Below are 17,872 nucleotides of genomic sequence, written 5' to 3'. Positions count from 1 at the left end.
AACCTCCAGCACCCACTCTGTCCACCCAGTGCTTTGTGTCCCTCCCCAAGTAGCTAACACACACACTGAGATGCGAATTATATACAAACACACAGACACTCCTTGGGAAGGCTGGCACAGGTTCTCCAGCTATGCCCCTTCTGCCAAGACTATACCACAGCACCAACTGCCACCAACCACCAATATCGCTTACTAATAAGGCCCTTATCAAAAGGATGTACAATTATTACTGTGCAATATTATTATCCAAATGTTAAGTGGGACAAACAGCAAGGCTTATTTGGAGTGGCTCGGACAGTATCACTATATATATGCAATGTACTCTGGCTGTTTTTATGTAGAGATAATTTAAGCTCTACAGTTGAAAGGCTTAAAAATATTTAGTAATAAATAATAAGAACACAAGACAATACTTCTCATTACACAGTGCTATTCAACAGTTCAGAGATCACAGAAAAATGCTTAAAATAATACAGTAGAAAAGTTCTGAGATCAATACAGAAAACAGCTGAACAAGACTTCCTATTTCCTATCTACATCTAAGAGCAAACAGTTCTAAACTAAACTTACATATAGAGCAAGGCAGTGCTGGTGATGTTGTGAGTTCTGAAAACAAATGCAAAATGCTCCGATTCTCTCTCTGTCCTTAAATTGATAACACCAGTACCACTGACTCATTTCAGATTACATCACTATTCCAAAGACATGTATCTGGAGCATTTCTCCCCGGGCCTCCGCTGAAAACAGGCTCTGTGGAACCTAGTCAAACTTTCCCTGTCAACAAATGATAAACAAAAATAAAAATATTCTCTTGTTTCCCAAGCTAACAGAAACTCAGAGTGTAACAGCCCTTTTGATTTTGCAGCAGGTCAGGAAGCCAGAGCAATAAAAGACATTATACATGCAAATTATAGCCATTAACTCTGGTCTCAAAACAATAGGAAGGATTCCTTCATTCCGACATCTTGGCTCCGAGTTTTGAGATCAAACAATTATACAATGCTCATCTAAGGGCATCATCAGAGTTGTGTAATAGACGAAGTAGTAAAAAGAAAAATAGCACAACATAAAAACAATCTCCTTCATTAGCCAATCAATAACATAATTAATGTGCTTAAAGTTCCAACCATAAATTTCGCAAAATACATAAATCTGTGACCAACCCTCCCTTTGATCCCATAGTTTCAGCTAAAAAGATCCAAGACAGAAACACTGGCTGCATTTATTGATTTCATTGTAAGAATATTTCTAAAAAAGAGCTCAGTGTTAAAGGATTCTTGGCTGTTGGAGCTTAACTATTGATGTTGTTAATTTATTTACTGTAAATCCCCACTGACAAGGGTTGCAAATGTTTAAGAAAAGTTTGCAAAAAACTTTCTGACACACAACCTACAAGTGGATCTCCTGAAATGGAGGATTATTTCAAATGGTCCTGTTGCAATCCTTTGTCAGTTTTGAGGGGACTATTTCAAACAAAACAAAAGTGTGCCCCACTATATGCCAACTCCCAAATAGATATTTGAAGGACATGTGCAAGAGGATGACACGATTTTGATATAGCGTTCAATGTACGCTTTATACATGATATTTTGATTTTTGAGGGGTAAGATTTTGAATATTGCATATTTTAGGGAAACTCATTTAAAGCACGTCATCTCACTCTTTTTACATGTTTCACTGTCTAGTTTGTTAAACTACAGGGCATTGTTACTATGACTTTACAGACTTCATTGTTTAGAATTGCTAGTTTGTTACAATATAGGACATAGGTATTACGGTATGTATTCTTATGTATGTTGGAACTTTAAACGCTTGAAAAATGTATGTTATTGATTAAATGAAGGAGGGTGTGTTTGTTGTAGTTGTGCCATTACTACTAACTAATTATACAATGCTTGACTTGTCAGCTTTCCTCCAGCAGAGTGCAATGTGGTTACATTTTTGAAGTTCAACATTCACCATCATTTTCTTACATTTAAAAGAACAAGCATGTAGCTTACATTAATATTTACAAAATGTCAGAATTCTCTACAAAATCCTATCTAGCTAGGCTGGCAGCCTTCACATATCTTCACACTTTACCAGAACAAGGAGACAATATAAGAATGGCTGGAAACCAGCCTGCAAAGAGGCATTCCAAACACTTTAAGAGACCAGTCCCAAGTATAATCAAGAATTTACTGTTCATGTAGATGCTTTAAACCATGGTCTGGGGGTGGGCTGTACTAAGTCAGGCTTTCTTAAAGGAAAAGAGTACCATACAATTTATCTCAGGCATAGACTTAAGCCCAGGAAGGAAACCTGTGCTGCTACAGAAAAGGAGTGTTTGGAATCTACAAAGACTTTAACCTTACCTATACAATAAATAATTCGCAGTGATTAGAGACCACAAATGTCCTTGCACACAGCCAGGAGTTAAAATGCTAAGCCATTTGATGAACCTGATGTCTGCAGTCCTGCAACACAGCAAATCAGCTTTGAAATAGTTCATAGGTTTAGGTTCATAGGTTGGTACTAGGCTATCGGCCCTAAGGTCTATGCAAGCCTAGCCATAACAATTCCCTGGAATGAAATTTTTTTTCCCCCACAATATTTACTTCTCTGGGCTCCTGTCTAGCAGGGCGACTGACATGATCCCTGGGGTGAATTTCCTATCTCCCATCCAATCATCAAGGTTCCTTTTGAAGAGGGCCAATGAGGTGCTCCGCTTGACATGTATGGGCAGTCTATTCCAGAGTATGGGGAGTCTCTGGGTCAGGAACCTATCCCTCCAGCATGTTTTGTTCATTGCGATAAGGTTTAGATCCCTGGAGCGTGTGGCTCTGAGGGATTGGGATTTAAGTGGAGCATGTCCAACAGCTCAGGGTTCGACATGGCCTTGTATGTTAAGCAGAGATCGCCTCTAATATGCCACAGAGTATAGCTGGAGATTTTTTTTAGATGGTCAGCATATGGCATCTGCTTTAGGCCCTGTGATTCTTTTAATGAGGTATTTCTGTGGCCTTTCCAGCTGTTGCAGATGTCTTGTGAGGTACATACCAAATGGGGCATTATACTCTATAATGGGTCTAATGAGGGAAGAGTACAGTGGGACAATGACCTCCTTTTTTCTGGATGAAAAGCCCTTAGTGAGGAGGTGTGCCATGTAGAAGGATTTCCTGACTGTTGTGGCAATGTGGTTATTGAAAGTGAGACCACTGTCCACTTGTGTCCCCAAGTCTCTCGTCACACTTTCGATGTTTAATGTTCTGCCACCTATGTGGTAGTTCATGGGTACATGTTTTTTGCCAAAGGGGATGACTATACACTTCTTGGCATTAAGCTTGAGCCCATGGCTCTGGCACCAGGCATCTGTTTCTGTAAGGCCCTTTTGTAGAATATCCACATCATTTGGGGATTCAATAATGGCTCCCACTTTGCAGTCATCTGCAAACTTTGTTAGCCAGAGTCCCTTAGTGTTGGCCTGTACTTCAGGGAAGTAGATGCCAAACAAGAGTGGTCCCAGGACTGAACCCTGAGGTACTCAACTTGTCACTTGTCTGGAGCTGGATTTGGAGTCTGCTACTTTACAGTCTGGGTTCTGTCAGTAAGCCAGTTGGCAACCCATCGAGTGACGTAGGGATTTATGCCCAGCTTAGTAAGTTTCTCTACGATTCAGAGTGGGGGATGGTGTTGAAGGCCTTGGCGAGGTCCAGATAGGCTGTGTGGACCTCCTTACCCTCGTCCACAGCTCTGGAGACCGATTTGAAGAAGTCAATCAGATTCAGGAGACAAGATCGGCCCTTCACAAACCCAAACTGGGTGGGGTCCAGTGTCTGGAGGTTGCCAATGTCTTTGTTTATAAGTTCCATGATAATGTGTTCCATGCCCTTGCAGATCAGGCTTGTCAGACTGATGGGACGGTAGTTCCCGGGATCCAAGGTGGATCCTCCCTTGTGAAGCGGGATAACTGTAGCTGTGTGCCACTCAAGTGGGCACGAAGCCTGAGGTGAGGCTATGATTAAACATGACACTTAGGTGGGGTGCCAGTTCATTTTGTAGTTCATGTAGTACACAGCCTGGGATGTCATCTGGTCCCATGGATGCTGTATTCTTAGCTTTGGAGAGTGCTGTTTCTACCTGTGTGGCTGTGATTATCGGAATTTGGCAATCTTTTGGTATTGAGATGGGCCTTTAGGGGGTGAGAGGGGAGTGAAGTTGGCACTAAATCGATCTGCCAGGATATTGGCAATATCCTTGGGATCAGTATATTTAATGTCATTCTGTTGTAGCTCAAAGAAGACCTGAGCATTGCCATTTAGATTCTTGACATAACTATAGAATGCTATGTGGTTGTCTTTGGAATCTTTGGTAATTTTATTTTCGTAACTAGCTTTTGAGGATTTTATGAGGGATCTCAGCTTATTACTGAGGCTGGTGAGGGAGTTTTTTGCATCCTGGGATTTTCCTCTTTTCTGCAACAGTTTCTTCCTTCTGTCGTATAGTTTGTTTATAGCAGGGGACCACCAGATTGGCTTCCTTTTTTTGGAGAAGAGCATCTTGGTTCTATTTGGGATGGCACGATTCATGCACGAGTGGATGTGCTCGTACAGTGCCTTAGTGCAGGATTCTGCAGTCGAACTTCCAGATCCTGTCTGCGTGGGTGTTGTGAAGTTTGTCACTTCTGACTTCAGTAGCATGAAGTTGGCTTTGGGGAAGTTTTTTAAGGAGGTTTCCTTACTGGGGGGGTGGGGGGGTGGGATGTGGATATCAAGGGTGATTTGCTTATGGTCAGACCTGACCAATGAGGGGGTGACCACTGGTGTGGAGCATCTATCTCCCATGTTGGTAACGACCAGGTCTAAGATATTGGAGCCCCTGGTGGGACAATGAATTAGTTGATCCAGGGTGTTGGAATTTATGAATTCCAAGAATCATTGGGAAAAGGAGTTGGTACCCGAGTAGTTTTCCCAATTAATGGCAGGGTAGATGAAATCACCTAGTACTAGGGTGTTTGGTTGTATCTTAATATTTTCCAGTATATTTAGGAAGGTGTAGTGAGAATCTTGGGGTATGGTGGGGGATCTGTAGCAAGCTACAATTTGGACTGCAGTCTTACCTAGTGTTAGTTGCACCTGGAGAATTTCAGATGCACTGTGTTGGGTAACCAGCCAGGAGGTGTGAATATCCTTAGTGAATATGGACACTCCTCCACCTTTAGTGTTTTGGTCTTGGTTTTGTGGCCGAAAAGTGTGGTAAGAATTATAGCCTGGTATTGCAGGGTGCCCTCTGGAGCCTTGAACCAGGTCTCAGTCACTGCAGAGATATCGATGTTCTCCATTTTTAGGAGTGCCTCGAGAGAGTGCATTTTGAGGTTTAGACTTCTAGCATTGAGTAGCATTACCTTCAGATTTTACATGCTTGTATCTGTTACGGTGGTGGTTTTATCCTTTGAATCTTGCCTAAAAAAGGCACTATAGGGGTGGCAAGAGCTTTAGCCAGTAACCTGAATCCGAGGGGTGACAGGTGCAAACCATCTCTGGCAAAGCATCGTGGTTTGTCTTTCATGTCTTCCCAGGCAGACAAATACTAGATCCCCTTTGAATGACACCAGAAGCTTAGCCAATTGTTGAAGTCAATCATTTTGTCCTTATACTGTGGTATAATTCTGGGCGAAGGTAGGATGCTACTCAGGGCTAGGGTCATACTTGCCTGGGTCACATGATCCAAGAGCTCTTCCATGTCTCTTTTCATGTAGTCCAGGGAGGTACGTCTCAAGTCAATTACTCCAGCATGGACAATGACAGAGTCGTATTTGTACTTGTTGGGAGCGACTTGAGTGCATGCATTATGTGGCGGATCCTGGCACCAGACAGGCAGCTGACTGTACTTTTCTTCTTGTTCAGCCTGGTGAGTGGGACATCAGTTTGCCTGACTATACAGTCACCTATGACTAAAGTGTTGGGTACATTGTCTTGCCTTAGGGGCTGTTGTTGGGTGGCACACTGGTGTTGTGAGCTATGTGTCACTTTGGTTGTGACTGGTGTTTGTTTGCTTCGCTCGGAGGTCCTTGTTGCTTGGGCAGGTTAATGTTAAGGGCCTCCGCATATGTGGGTTTAGTGTTGCTATGTGGGAGTTGATGGTGTGGGTTTTGAAGGGCTATGAGTTGCTAGAGGTGTAATGCAGGTGTTAGCCTTCTCCTCTTGACTGTCTAGCACAGTCTTGACTGGAGAGAGCTTTGCTTCCAGTTTGGCTATATAAGTGCATCTCTCACAGGTTGTAGTGTTGGGTCGTAGGAGGAGAGGATCGTCTGTGTACATGAGGCAGTTGCCGCATTGCCCCAGTATGCCCAGATTCACCAGGTGGACAGGAGAAACCACCGGAAACTGACCCTTGGACATGCCTGTTTAGGTGCTCTTTTGTAAGGTTTAAGAGCTGTTTTCCCTTACCTTTGCAAGGTACTTTGCAATTGTATGCTGTTTAGTGCCTATGATCAATTTCTCCTTATTGACAAGGAGACCTGAGTGCTTGTATCAGTTTCAGGCTTCCTAGTGCTTTACAGCAGGTTCTAGAGCAAGTGCTAGTCACAGGGGTTCAGATTTTAGTGCTACTACTGAGAAACCAGCTAGTTTTAAGGGAAAATTTGAAAAGCAGACTTTCTGGCACCTGGAATAGTTTAACTGTAGCCTCATAGTGCTGCACAATGTGAAAAATGTGCAAACACACACGTTTTAAGCCAGAAAGTTGAAAGGGATACAAAATCAGCCCAAAAAGGCTAATAAAATTACAATTTCAGAGCTGGAAACCACTCCTCTAGCGTTAGAAAGGCAGTACAATGCTCACCAGTCCCAATGGTAGCAGTAGGACTTCCCTCTGCCACAGCAAGGTCTGGATAGCTCTGAGCCTGGGATATGGACTGGCTAGAAAAGGTGGGAAACTAGCAAACAGGATAGTACTTTTTGTTGTTGTTGAAACAGGCTAAACAATGCAATAATACAGTAAATAAACACAGAAAAGTCTTAACACACTTGAGTGTGTAATCCTAAACAGTAAATGCAATTAAAACTCTACAAAATTAGCAATTTAAAACTTTTTTAAATGAAGCAAGGCAAGTGCACAACTGAAAAACGATTTGTGGCAGTAATACAGCAGAATAAGTAGCTAGTCTACATATACAGAGAAGTCTATATATACAGAAAAGCAGAACACACAAACCCTTCAGATGCAGTGCAACCTAGAGCACTTGAGTTGTAGCAATAATAAGGGAATTACAGTTATAATAAATGCTCTAAAATATACTCTACATTTCCAAAATGTTTGAGAAGCACAGTCAGAGCATAAGGAAATTCAGGCAAAAACATTTTTTTTGAAAGGGAAAAAGAAACAGAAGGCCTTATCAAGTGTTCTCTCTGTATTAGGTAGAATGAGCTAATGACCCTAGACTGGGAGGAGTGTCCCAGATCAGATTTACAGTAGGGGTGGGCAACTGCAAAGCCACCAAGTAGAACAGCAAGACACCAACAGGGAGGGCGGGTGGAGATAAACCTATTAGCCCACAAAGCACTACAGAAAGCCACAAAATGAAAGTTTTTAAACAGATAAAGATTTGTAAAGATACAGAATGCTTTAACTGCAAACAAATCAGTTACCCATGCAGAAATAAAAGTGCTATATATAAATTGCTAGAAACAATAAACTGTATAAATAATTGAAAAAAAAACACAGGATACTTATATATCTCAGCTAAGAGTTGGAGTCAACACCTCTCATCTACTCTGCTCAGTGTGTATGGTACCAGTAAAACCAATACATATCACAGACCTTTAAAAAATGGTGTTAATGGTATGTCTCCCACTGTGGACTCCTTACAAGACATTCCACCAGGGGTCAGATGGAATGATCCTCTCTCTCTCTATAGAAATTGCTGAACTGACAAACATCATTTTACTGTTTAACAGAGTGTTGTGCAGGACTTTGCTAACTATGTACTGGTCTACTACTCTCTACCAGTGAATTTACTTCTGCATTTAAGTCTGTGAATTTTAAAGGAAAACTCCACCTTCTACAGCTTAACTCAACTCTTAGGATGTTTTTCTCCCTACGATATTCCAGTACTGTGTAGGTATCTTAAGCCTGCTTATACTTTATAAAACTTTCCCTTTTGATTCCAAGGTGATGGAAATGAAAGACCACCCACTTTTTTTAAGCTCAACTTCTCACAATTTGCAGAGCAAATTTGTCTACACCTGCATGACATACCACAGACACAGAAATGTGTAGTCAGGTGCTGCTGACAATCTTATACAGGTAATTAGTCCTGCTGATGTCAGGAGCGCAGGCTACTGTAAACAAGACAGAGATATGAAATGTTTTTCATAGTTTTTTTTTTTTTTCAGAGAGGAAGATAACTTGTACTGATTGACAGCTGCTTCCACTGTACCCATGCCTTTCACAGCACAACAGAACAATTAGATCAGTCAATGCTTCAAAAGCAGCTGTCATCTCTTGACAAATGTTCATAAGCAGCATCACAGTATTGAAGTGCTAAGCTTTAAAGAAAAACTCCATCCTGGAACTAAAAATCTTTTTTCACTCCATCTTAGTTTCCTGACCTATTTTAACCCCTCAGAATTATGTCAAGTGCTTTATTTGTAATTTTAGTCTGTCTTCCACAACTACCAATGGGGCTTGATGTATCAACATGATCTTGTTCTCCCTCAACCCTTTCTCTTTCCCATAATGCTCTGTAGGACTCATGCCAGACATAAGGAAGTAACTGTGAATTCCCATGCCATTGACAAATAATGGGATTTCTGTGAGCCACTTATTTTTTTTTACTTTCTGTAAAATGACTGCTTCATCTCTGTCTCTAATCACCCTCATTTATGCTAGGCTCAGAGCTTGTTTTACACTATACTTAGAAGTTATCCAGCTACAGCCAGAAAAGTAGCTAAATTGCTGACCTTTGTTCAGTGTTTTCTTTTGTAGTCAAAGAGGAATTAATTCTGCAAGGATATCTCAGTGCAGTGACCGTTTTAAAACTTCTGCAGTAGTGTGGGGGGAGAGGACTGTCAGTTTCTCTTGGTAGCAATGTTGTGAAAAACAGGCTAAAATTATAAAAGGCACTTAGAGGGATTTTGAAGTGTTAAAATAGGTAAGGAAACAAGAGTGAAAAAAAGGGATTTTTTTTTTTTAGTTCTAGGATGAAGTTTTCCTACTTTACATTTTAAGGTTACTTGAATGTAGTATCAAAGATGTCTGTGGCATTTAGAGAAAAGTCAGAAAATATTTTTTCTTGTGAAGTAGCAGCACATTTACCAAAGTGTGGGACAGGGGTTGTTGATTCATCTTGAACTACGACCAAGGGCCTGCGATGTAGTCATTGTTTTGGTTGCAGCTGTACAATTCCTTAGTATACTGTAAAGCAAGCCCTGAAACACACACCACACACAGGCTATTCAAAAAATAAAAAAACAACCTTGTTACAGACAGTATATAAGAAGACAGTGACTGACACAAGTGCCATTATATGTCAATGGCATGGGAATACACCACTACTTCCTTAGGTTTAGCATAACTCGTATAGTAGACTTGAAACAGATGATTGGAAAGAGAAAAGCTGGAAGAAAAATAAGATCATGTTGATATGTCAAGCCCCACTGACAGCCACTTTGCAAAAAACATATCAAAATTCTGTAAGAAGCAGAGTAATTTTTAATGCGTTAAAATAGCTCAGAAAAGAAGGAGTAAAAAAGATTTTTTTTAGTTCTAAGGTGGAATTTTCCTTTGAAAGTGAAAATTCAAATAGCACAGACAGGGCCCAGTAACTCTTCTAATATGCTACAGTTAGGAAATTTACAACTGGTTAAAAAGAGCCTTCCTTTAAGCATTCCATTTGCTCAAATATTCATCTGCATACTTAAGAATAAAGTTGGTACAGTAAAAAGTATTTTATTTATTCATTTTTGAAAGACTGTACCAAAGTCATCAATAAGAAGGTGCTTAATGTGAATAGTGATGACTAGTGCTTGTATCTGCCTGACTGGTCAGACTGCTCTGCTATACATTAGCATAGCAGTTTATTTTTTAATTTAGCTCATTTCTCAAGAGTGGAACAGTGACTAGAGCTCTCCAGTCCAGACTGAATACCGTAGAATTGGGAAATATTACTGGCTTCCTCTGAAAAATGGTGCGTGTCTTGTGAATGGTGTAGGCCCACTGCCCAGGGCAACAGTGTATATTTCCTACATTTTCTTGAAGCCAAACTTCACTTAGCAAGTAGATTCATTTGCATGCACATTTTATAATTCAATCTACTTGGCACCAGGGTTGTGAACTGTGAAACTATCACATTATGGTGGGTAGTGCAATGGATCCTAACACTGTAGCCTCTGTTCCATCATCACAACTCTATTACTCCTATAAAGCAATTCCCCTTTTTGGCACTCAGTTTTTGGCATAAACCTCTTGACTTAAATATGAGCATATATGTTGCTTGCATACCTGGCACAATCAGTCAGGATTCCAACACTCCTTACATAATTATTCCAATTTCAAGGTTTTCACTGCACAGTGACAATCCAAAAAAATAGTAGCAGTTCCATACTTTGACTGGAAAGACAGAGGTTTGATTTCCTGCACCTAATCACACCTTGAGTCAGTAGCTAACTGTCCGATTTAAGAACTCAACTGTTACAGTTTTACATTCAGATCACAATGTAAACATAGGTTCATAGGTGTGTACTAGGCTAATGGCCCTAATGCCTTTACATGCCTAGCCTAAAAAAAGTTGCCCCGGCACCATGCCACCCGATGTTAGTTCACAGTGCCCATATCCAGTAGTGCAACTGGAATGATCCCTGGAGTGAACTTTGTTACCCATCCACTCATCAAGACTTCTACTGAAGACAACCAGTGAGGTGCTCTTCTTGACATGAATGGGACACTTATTCCAGAGTATGGGCAGTCTTTGGGAGATTAACCTATCCCTCCAGCATGTTCTGTTAATTGTGGTAAGATCTCTGGAGCATGTGGCACGGGGGGATTGGGATTTCTTTAGGTGTAGCATTTCAAGTAGGACTGGGTCAATCATGGCTTTGTAAGTCAAGCAGAGATCACCTCTAAGTAGACGATAAGAGACTGAGAACAGCTGAAGTTTCTTGAGTCTATGTAGGACATGTATTTAAGCCCTATGATTCTTTCTGTGAGGTACTTCTGTGGCCTCTCCAGCTGCTGCAGGTGTCTAGTCAGGCACATGACAAACGGGGCATTATATCTGATGATTGGTCTAATGAAGGATAAGTAGAGAGGGATGATGACCTCTTTCTTCCTGGATGCGAAACCTTTGTTTATAAGATGTGCCACGTAGAAGGACTTTCTGACCACAGTGGCAATGTGGTGGTCAAAGGTGAGGTGGCTGTCGACCTGGGTGTCTAGATCTCTTATGGCCCCTTCAGTGTTCAATGGGTTCCCATTAACATGGTAATTCATGGGAAATTTGTTTTTTCCAAAGGGGATGATAATGTATTTTTTGGCATTAAGCTTCAGGCCATGGTTCCGACACCAGTCATTGGTCTCAGACAGGCCCTTTTGTAGGATGTCTGCATCACTTGGAGAGTTGACAATGACTCCTAGCTTGCAATCATCAGCTAACTTGGTCAGCCAGAGTCCTTCTATGCTGGCCTGGACTTCTGAGAAGTAGATGCCAAACAGAAGAGGGCCTAGGACCAAGCCCTATGGGACTCCACTTATGACTGATCAACAGTCTGACTTGGAATCCACAACTTTCACTCTGCGGGTCCTGTCTGTGCCAATTTGTAACCTACTACCTATGCATGCAAGGACTGCCGAGTTTATCAATGATACCTGACTGGGGAATGGTATCAAAGGCCTTTGGCCAGATCGAAGTAGGATGTATGCACTGCCTTACCCTCATCCACAGCCTTGGCGACTACCTCGAAGAAGTCAACCAGGTTCAGCAGGCAGGATCTCCCCTTGACAAAGCCAAACTGTGTGGGATCAAGAGTTTGGATATTGCCTATATCTTTGTTAAGCAAATCCATGATGAGCTCCACAGGTTTGTATACCAGGCTTGTCAGGCTAATGGGGCGAAAGTTGCCAGGGTCTATAGTTGCTCCCGCTTTATGGAGTGGGATGACTGTAGCAGTGCGCCATGCACACTTGAGACATCTGAATACCTCAATAAAGGGACGCAGCCTGCAATAATGAATTCAGACACTTCAATACAAAGAGAACCCAAAAATTCTCTTGGGATAACATCTTATCTGAAAGAGGAGATCTCTGTAGGGACTCCTGCAATACGTTGTAAAATTAAGTACCTTATGAGAGGACAGAACTTGCAAAAATGCATTAAATTTAAATAAACAAGCACACATCATTATTTTCTGTTACAGCCTAAAGTATAAGTTAGGGAAGTACAAATCCATTAAAATTTATTAAAGTCACTCAGAATTATAATCTGCAACACACTACAGATGGGTGGCGTAATGCTGTATAATATTACTTAAACCAAAGCTGCACAAAAGGGCATGAAGTAAGCTGTCTGACCAGTGCCAGAATCAGGGTTAGTAGCTGTCCTGTACTGCGTGCATCAAATGATTCTTTCAGATATTCAATTAGGATAGCTCTCTTGGAAGTCCATGCTACAAACATCAAGAGATGAAGCCTACCAATTTACAAATGTTCAGACTTTAAATTAACAGAAGTGTCACAAACTTGTATACACTATGAAAAATAGACATAGCCAAATAAGATAGTTCTATTTAAACCATTATTTCTGTGTTTTAGCCATTTGTATTTCTATATTAGCGTCATTCTGGTGCCTTTATGATTGTCCTTCCTATCTAACATGCATGTTGCTACATTTTCTGCCAAACAACCACACTGGCAATGGTATCAACATAATTATAATCTGAATTTTTACAATTCTGTATCTGCATGCTGCACCTGAAACTTTAGCAGAGTTTTCTCTTCATAGTCCCACCTGGAAAAAATGCTAGACTGAGAGGGACTCATCCAGTCAATAAAATACAAAAAACAAACCAAAAGGAAATGGCTCCACGGCAGAGAAGGATGGAGTGCACCTGCAGCTTCATCTACAAGGGTTTAACAATAATCCTGGCTGCTGGAAGAACCCACTAAAGACAGATGACACGATGAGTCAACATCAGCTGACCTGTCCCCAAAGAAACAAAGATGATGGCTAGGTCTCACTGCTGGAGTTCCACTCCGGCTACACTATACTTAAAACACAAGCATGTGTAAAAACACTCATTTACCTGGCAGAGGGCAGGAAAGCTAAGGACTGCAGGAAAAATTTTGAGACAATGGAGGATGATGACCTTCCAATGAAAATACAGCATATGCATGCATGAGCAGGTGCAAGTACGTGCATGTGAAGATTGGGTGAAGATAGATGAAGGCTGCCAGCCTAGCCAGATATAATTTTGGAGATAATTCTGTCATCTGCAAATATTAATGTAAACCACAGGCTTGTTGTCTTAAATGGTAAAAAAGTGTTACATGTGGAACTGAAAAAAAAAATGTAACAGTGCACTCTACTGACCAAGTAAAGCATGTTGTGACCCTTTGATGAGCCAGTAAGTCTAGAGTAAGGCATCCTGCCTATTGTTTTAAGGCCAGAATTTGCATGCATAAATGTCCTTTACTGCTCTGGTTTCTGCCCAGAAGTGAAGAATGTAAATGTAGTTTCTGTTAGCCTGGGAACTGAGAAGAATGATGCAATGTGAAATAGAAATGCGATTTTAAAAACAGAATCAGACAGCATTTAGCATTTTTGTCCTGACCATCCAACTTCATCAGCGCTGTCTTGCTCTACATGTAAGTTTATCTTAGACTTGCGTTTTCTCTTACAAATCACTAGAAACTAGAAAGACTAGACTAGGTGTTTTTCTGTGATGTCAGAACTGTACTACTGAATTATTTTAAGTATCTCTCTGTGATCTCCGAACTCTTGACTAGCACTGTGTAGTAAAAAGCATTGTCTTGTGTTTTGACTATTTGTTATTAAATATTTTAAACTATTTCAACTGTGGCTGTTTTGTAGAGATAATTGATAATTTAAGCTCTTTAGAGTACTTGCATGCCTTTGGTAAAATTGTACAAAGCCACTTCAATAACTTTAGCCCTGGACTATACTACCAATTGGATAACAACATTGCACAGTAATAATTGAACATCCTTTTAAAGGCCTTTGAGTAGCTGATAAATATTAGTGGGTGGTGGCATTTTGTACTATTGTATAGTCTGGGGGAAAAGGGGCACAGCTGGAGAACCTGTGCCAGCCTTCCCCAGGAGTGTCTGTGTGATTGTATAAACTCTTCTCAAAGGGCATGTGTGTGTCAGCTACCTGGTCAGGGACAAAAACACTGGTTGGACAGAGAGGTTGTTAGAGGTTTTAGCTAGCCCACTAGGCTGAGATCTGGATTCTATAGCTGTGCCAGTGGGGAGTCTTATTGGGTACCTGGAGAGCAAGGGAGTGACCAGCCCCAGGCTGACTGTGATCTGTGTGTGCTCTTAAGGGAAATTACACTTTACTGTGTGTATTTGTTATCCTTTCCTCCTATACAAGACGCCCCTCACTGGTGTTAGTGGCGAGGATAGAGGCTCCTTGATTGCTGGGCCAGGGCATGGGCATCACAGTGCACATGCACAGAGTCTTGAAAAGTGCTAGGCTCTGAAAGCCAAATCCCCACTTAAAATGAGGGTCCTCCTGCATGGTAGATAAAGTGCAACTATAGCTTGTAAGAATGGGGGTCAGTCAGTCACTGGAGATGGTCAGGTGGTCAAGGGCCAACAGCAAATACAACATAAATACATATTTAAACATTAAAAGGACTGGAAAACACGTCTCTAGTGTAACCTTACAAAAATAAAGGCTTTGAAAAAGGAAAAAAAAATCACTGCTCTGAAGAAACAATGTTTCAAAGTCTGTTATGCGTTTAACCACGGGTCTGGTGCGCACGTATACATGGATAAAATCATATACATTTATGTATATTTTTTCCAACGACCATTATCGGGAGAGAAAAAAAAACTCGCTTGGATAACTGCAGACTACACCAGTCTACTCATGACAGACTCAACCGCACATGGCCAGAACAAGGTGGGGCTGCAGATCTTGTGCAAACATGGGGCATGGAACGTACCTTTAATTTTGCAGAGATCTGCTTTTCTTTTTGTTCAGACTTCTATTATTCCATTTAAACGCTTTTTTTTTGCTGGGGGGGGGGGATAACTAGTCCCTTATTTTTTCATAAAAATAGTACCTTTCTACTAATTTGAGAACAGCATTTAAAACTGTTTCTGAGTCGGGGCCCTTTTTTCCTCTTAGTTTAGGATTTGACCCAGATTCTTGAACTAAGAGTTCGGAGATAGAAGACAGAGCATCATATCAGACAGCAAACTACAATATATTCATTCTGTAAAAAAAAAAACTAGACAATGGACTCAAAACGTCATCACATTGGCAGCACTGGTATTAATCCTTACGGGCTACAGATAACAGCCCCTTATAAGTCCCGGACTCTTTATAAAGAGCATCTACACGTAATGACGCTGCCTTTAAAATGTATCGAAATGCAATTCATGTACCTAGGCTGGGGCATCGCTTCACTGTGCACACTTTTTCCAGTAGATGACTCACCGTCCGTCAGCCATCACATATCGCTTCCCCACTGCTCCGATGTTATAGCTGCTCGCTTCTGATGATAGGAACTAGTAAACAACTAAACAGCTCATTCCACAAAAAAGAAAAGTTAAAGTTACTATGTATATGTTATGTCAAAGCCCTTACCGTACTTAGAACTGCACCCATCACTCTGAACAGGCAATTCCTGCAGCCTTAAATTAGGTTTGGTCGGGAATAAAAAGCTCGACTGAATAAGTAAATTAAAGCCAGTAAATTTCTTTTCACTTTTTCAAGTTGCCACCCACTTCATCAGCTGCAGCCTTCTAAAACATCCAACGCAACGTCTCCTTCAAACTTTGTGGATATAGACTACTCTTAACCCCACCCTCTCACCCAGACCGCAAACCCTGAAATAGCAACGTCTCCCAGTGGTACTTTTGGGTACTGCATACAACAGTTTCTAATTAAGGGAGGCCTCGCCCATTCGAAAGGCAGACAAACGGAAGGGACTGTGATTGACAGCAGCGCAGCACAGTGCAGTGAAACTTAGAAAACGGAACCCGTTAATTCCTGCGAGGCTGCGATTGTCGTATAAGCGCAGTTATATATTTTTAATTGTACTGGTGCCAAGCAAGCTCTCATTTTTTGGCAGTTGTTTGAACTAGAATACCAAAGCAATGAGTAGTGGGTAAGAGTTATGGAAAGTGTGACTTTTATTATTTGTCTTTGTGTGAGAGAAATTGTAGAGCAGCTGATAGCCTGAGGACACGCAAAGGGTGGCCAAAATAATCTAATTTAGAAAGTGAATAAACGTAACTAAATAAAATAACAGGTGCATTTGAGTGCTGTATTTCAGATCACAATGAGCAGCAGTGTGCGGTTTGGTTATATACTACTCGTCATTTTTAAAAATGAGTGTAGGATGGTTATTTTTGAATGTAATGTAGTAATTGTGTATTTGTTACACTTTGTTTTAAAGTGTAATTATTGGGCCTATGCCTTTATTTTGTATAATAATGTTGCACTCTGAAGACGTATAAAATAACGCTTCGCTTGCAAAGACCGATGCAGTCCTATAGTTTTCTATATGCTACGCCGCACTCTGCAGCTTTAAATAGATGTATACTTAACTTTTCAGGATACCGCTTACATTCTTAGTGTCTTGTATACGTCCACGTGTACAATTATTAGATGCAGGTTTAGATAAGATGCTATGAGCTGCACTGAAGTATGATTTAAACGCAGTATACGCTTTTAATTCTTTTCAGTTAAAGAAATGTATGGGATTTTAAAAGAAATAGAATAGAATGTATAACTTTCTGCCTCTTGCTGGAACACGCAGTAATTATGGGTTCATTGCTAAGTATTATGTTGTTTGCCTTTTGCATGTTATTTTAAATCTAGCCAGTTTTTCATTATTGTGAGGTAAACACCTTCCTTAACCAGTATGCCCACCCCCAACCTGGAATGCGACTTTGTAGCAGCAGGTTTTAAGTATTGTTATTTGATGGCCTGTAATTATACTACTCGTTTATTTAGTTTTTTTTAACTTTTTATAGGTCAGTGTCATAAAGAGTGTAAGAATATTCTTCGAAAAGATAGCTTAAATAAAAAAGTAACTTTTTTTATTATGTAAACGTTGAAAAACCTGTTTGGCTCTGCTTCTGTATGACAAAAAAAAGAAAGCTTGAAAAAGTAAGCCATAGCTGAGTGAACAAGACAGAACCACTGCTGCTACTAGGACTGACCCTGTATGAACTGGTTCTTTTTTATGACATCTCGCATTATTTCTATTTGGTGGTCTTTTGTGATGTAATACAGGATGGGTGGGAGGATCTCTTTATTTACAGTTGTATATGGCGTCACTGATTATAGCTGTAGAGTCAGAGTTTTAAACCTAGCTCCTGTCATCATTCACTGTGTGTGTGCTGGGGGGGGGGGGGTGTAACCAGCTTTACACCTCTACACCTCCACACCTCCATTACGGAATGTCTTTAACCATCACTCAGAATGTCACCTAATCAGAAGCATTAATAAGCTGTTCTTAACATTGTGCAATTTAAATGTGCAAATGTTAAATTTCATGATGTTTCAGGTAGCTGGAAGTTTCTCTTTTTGGCATGTCGCCAAGGTTTAAATGATTTTAGTTTGTGTCACAGATGGTAGTGAAAGCAGGTAATTTTGGATGAAGAAGTGGAAATGGCAGTAGACTGAGTAACTGAG

The 17,872-nt window shown here is 40.7% G+C and overlaps 1 protein-coding gene across 1 annotated transcript in view; it reads right to left on the bottom strand.

Annotated features, from left to right (window-relative positions):
• LOC122816467 (NADH-cytochrome b5 reductase 3-like) overlaps positions 1-16,029 on the bottom strand; it is a gene marked incomplete in the record, with an annotated part of 769,684 nt that extends 753,655 nt beyond the window's left edge. Inside the window, 1 exon segment of the mRNA XM_044089280.1 lies at positions 15,815-16,029. Within this exon segment, the coding sequence (XP_043945215.1) occupies positions 15,815-15,835 (21 nt within the window).
• Between the last annotated feature and the right edge of the window lie 1,843 nt (positions 16,030-17,872).

This window comes from Protopterus annectens, chromosome 12.part0, assembly GCF_019279795.1.
Source record: "Protopterus annectens isolate FY-2018-M chromosome 12.part0, PAN1.0, whole genome shotgun sequence".
NCBI lineage: Eukaryota > Metazoa > Chordata > Ceratodontiformes > Protopteridae > Protopterus > Protopterus annectens.
The sequence above is the reverse complement of the archived record's forward strand: the minus strand, read 5'-3'. Positions and strand labels throughout refer to the sequence as shown.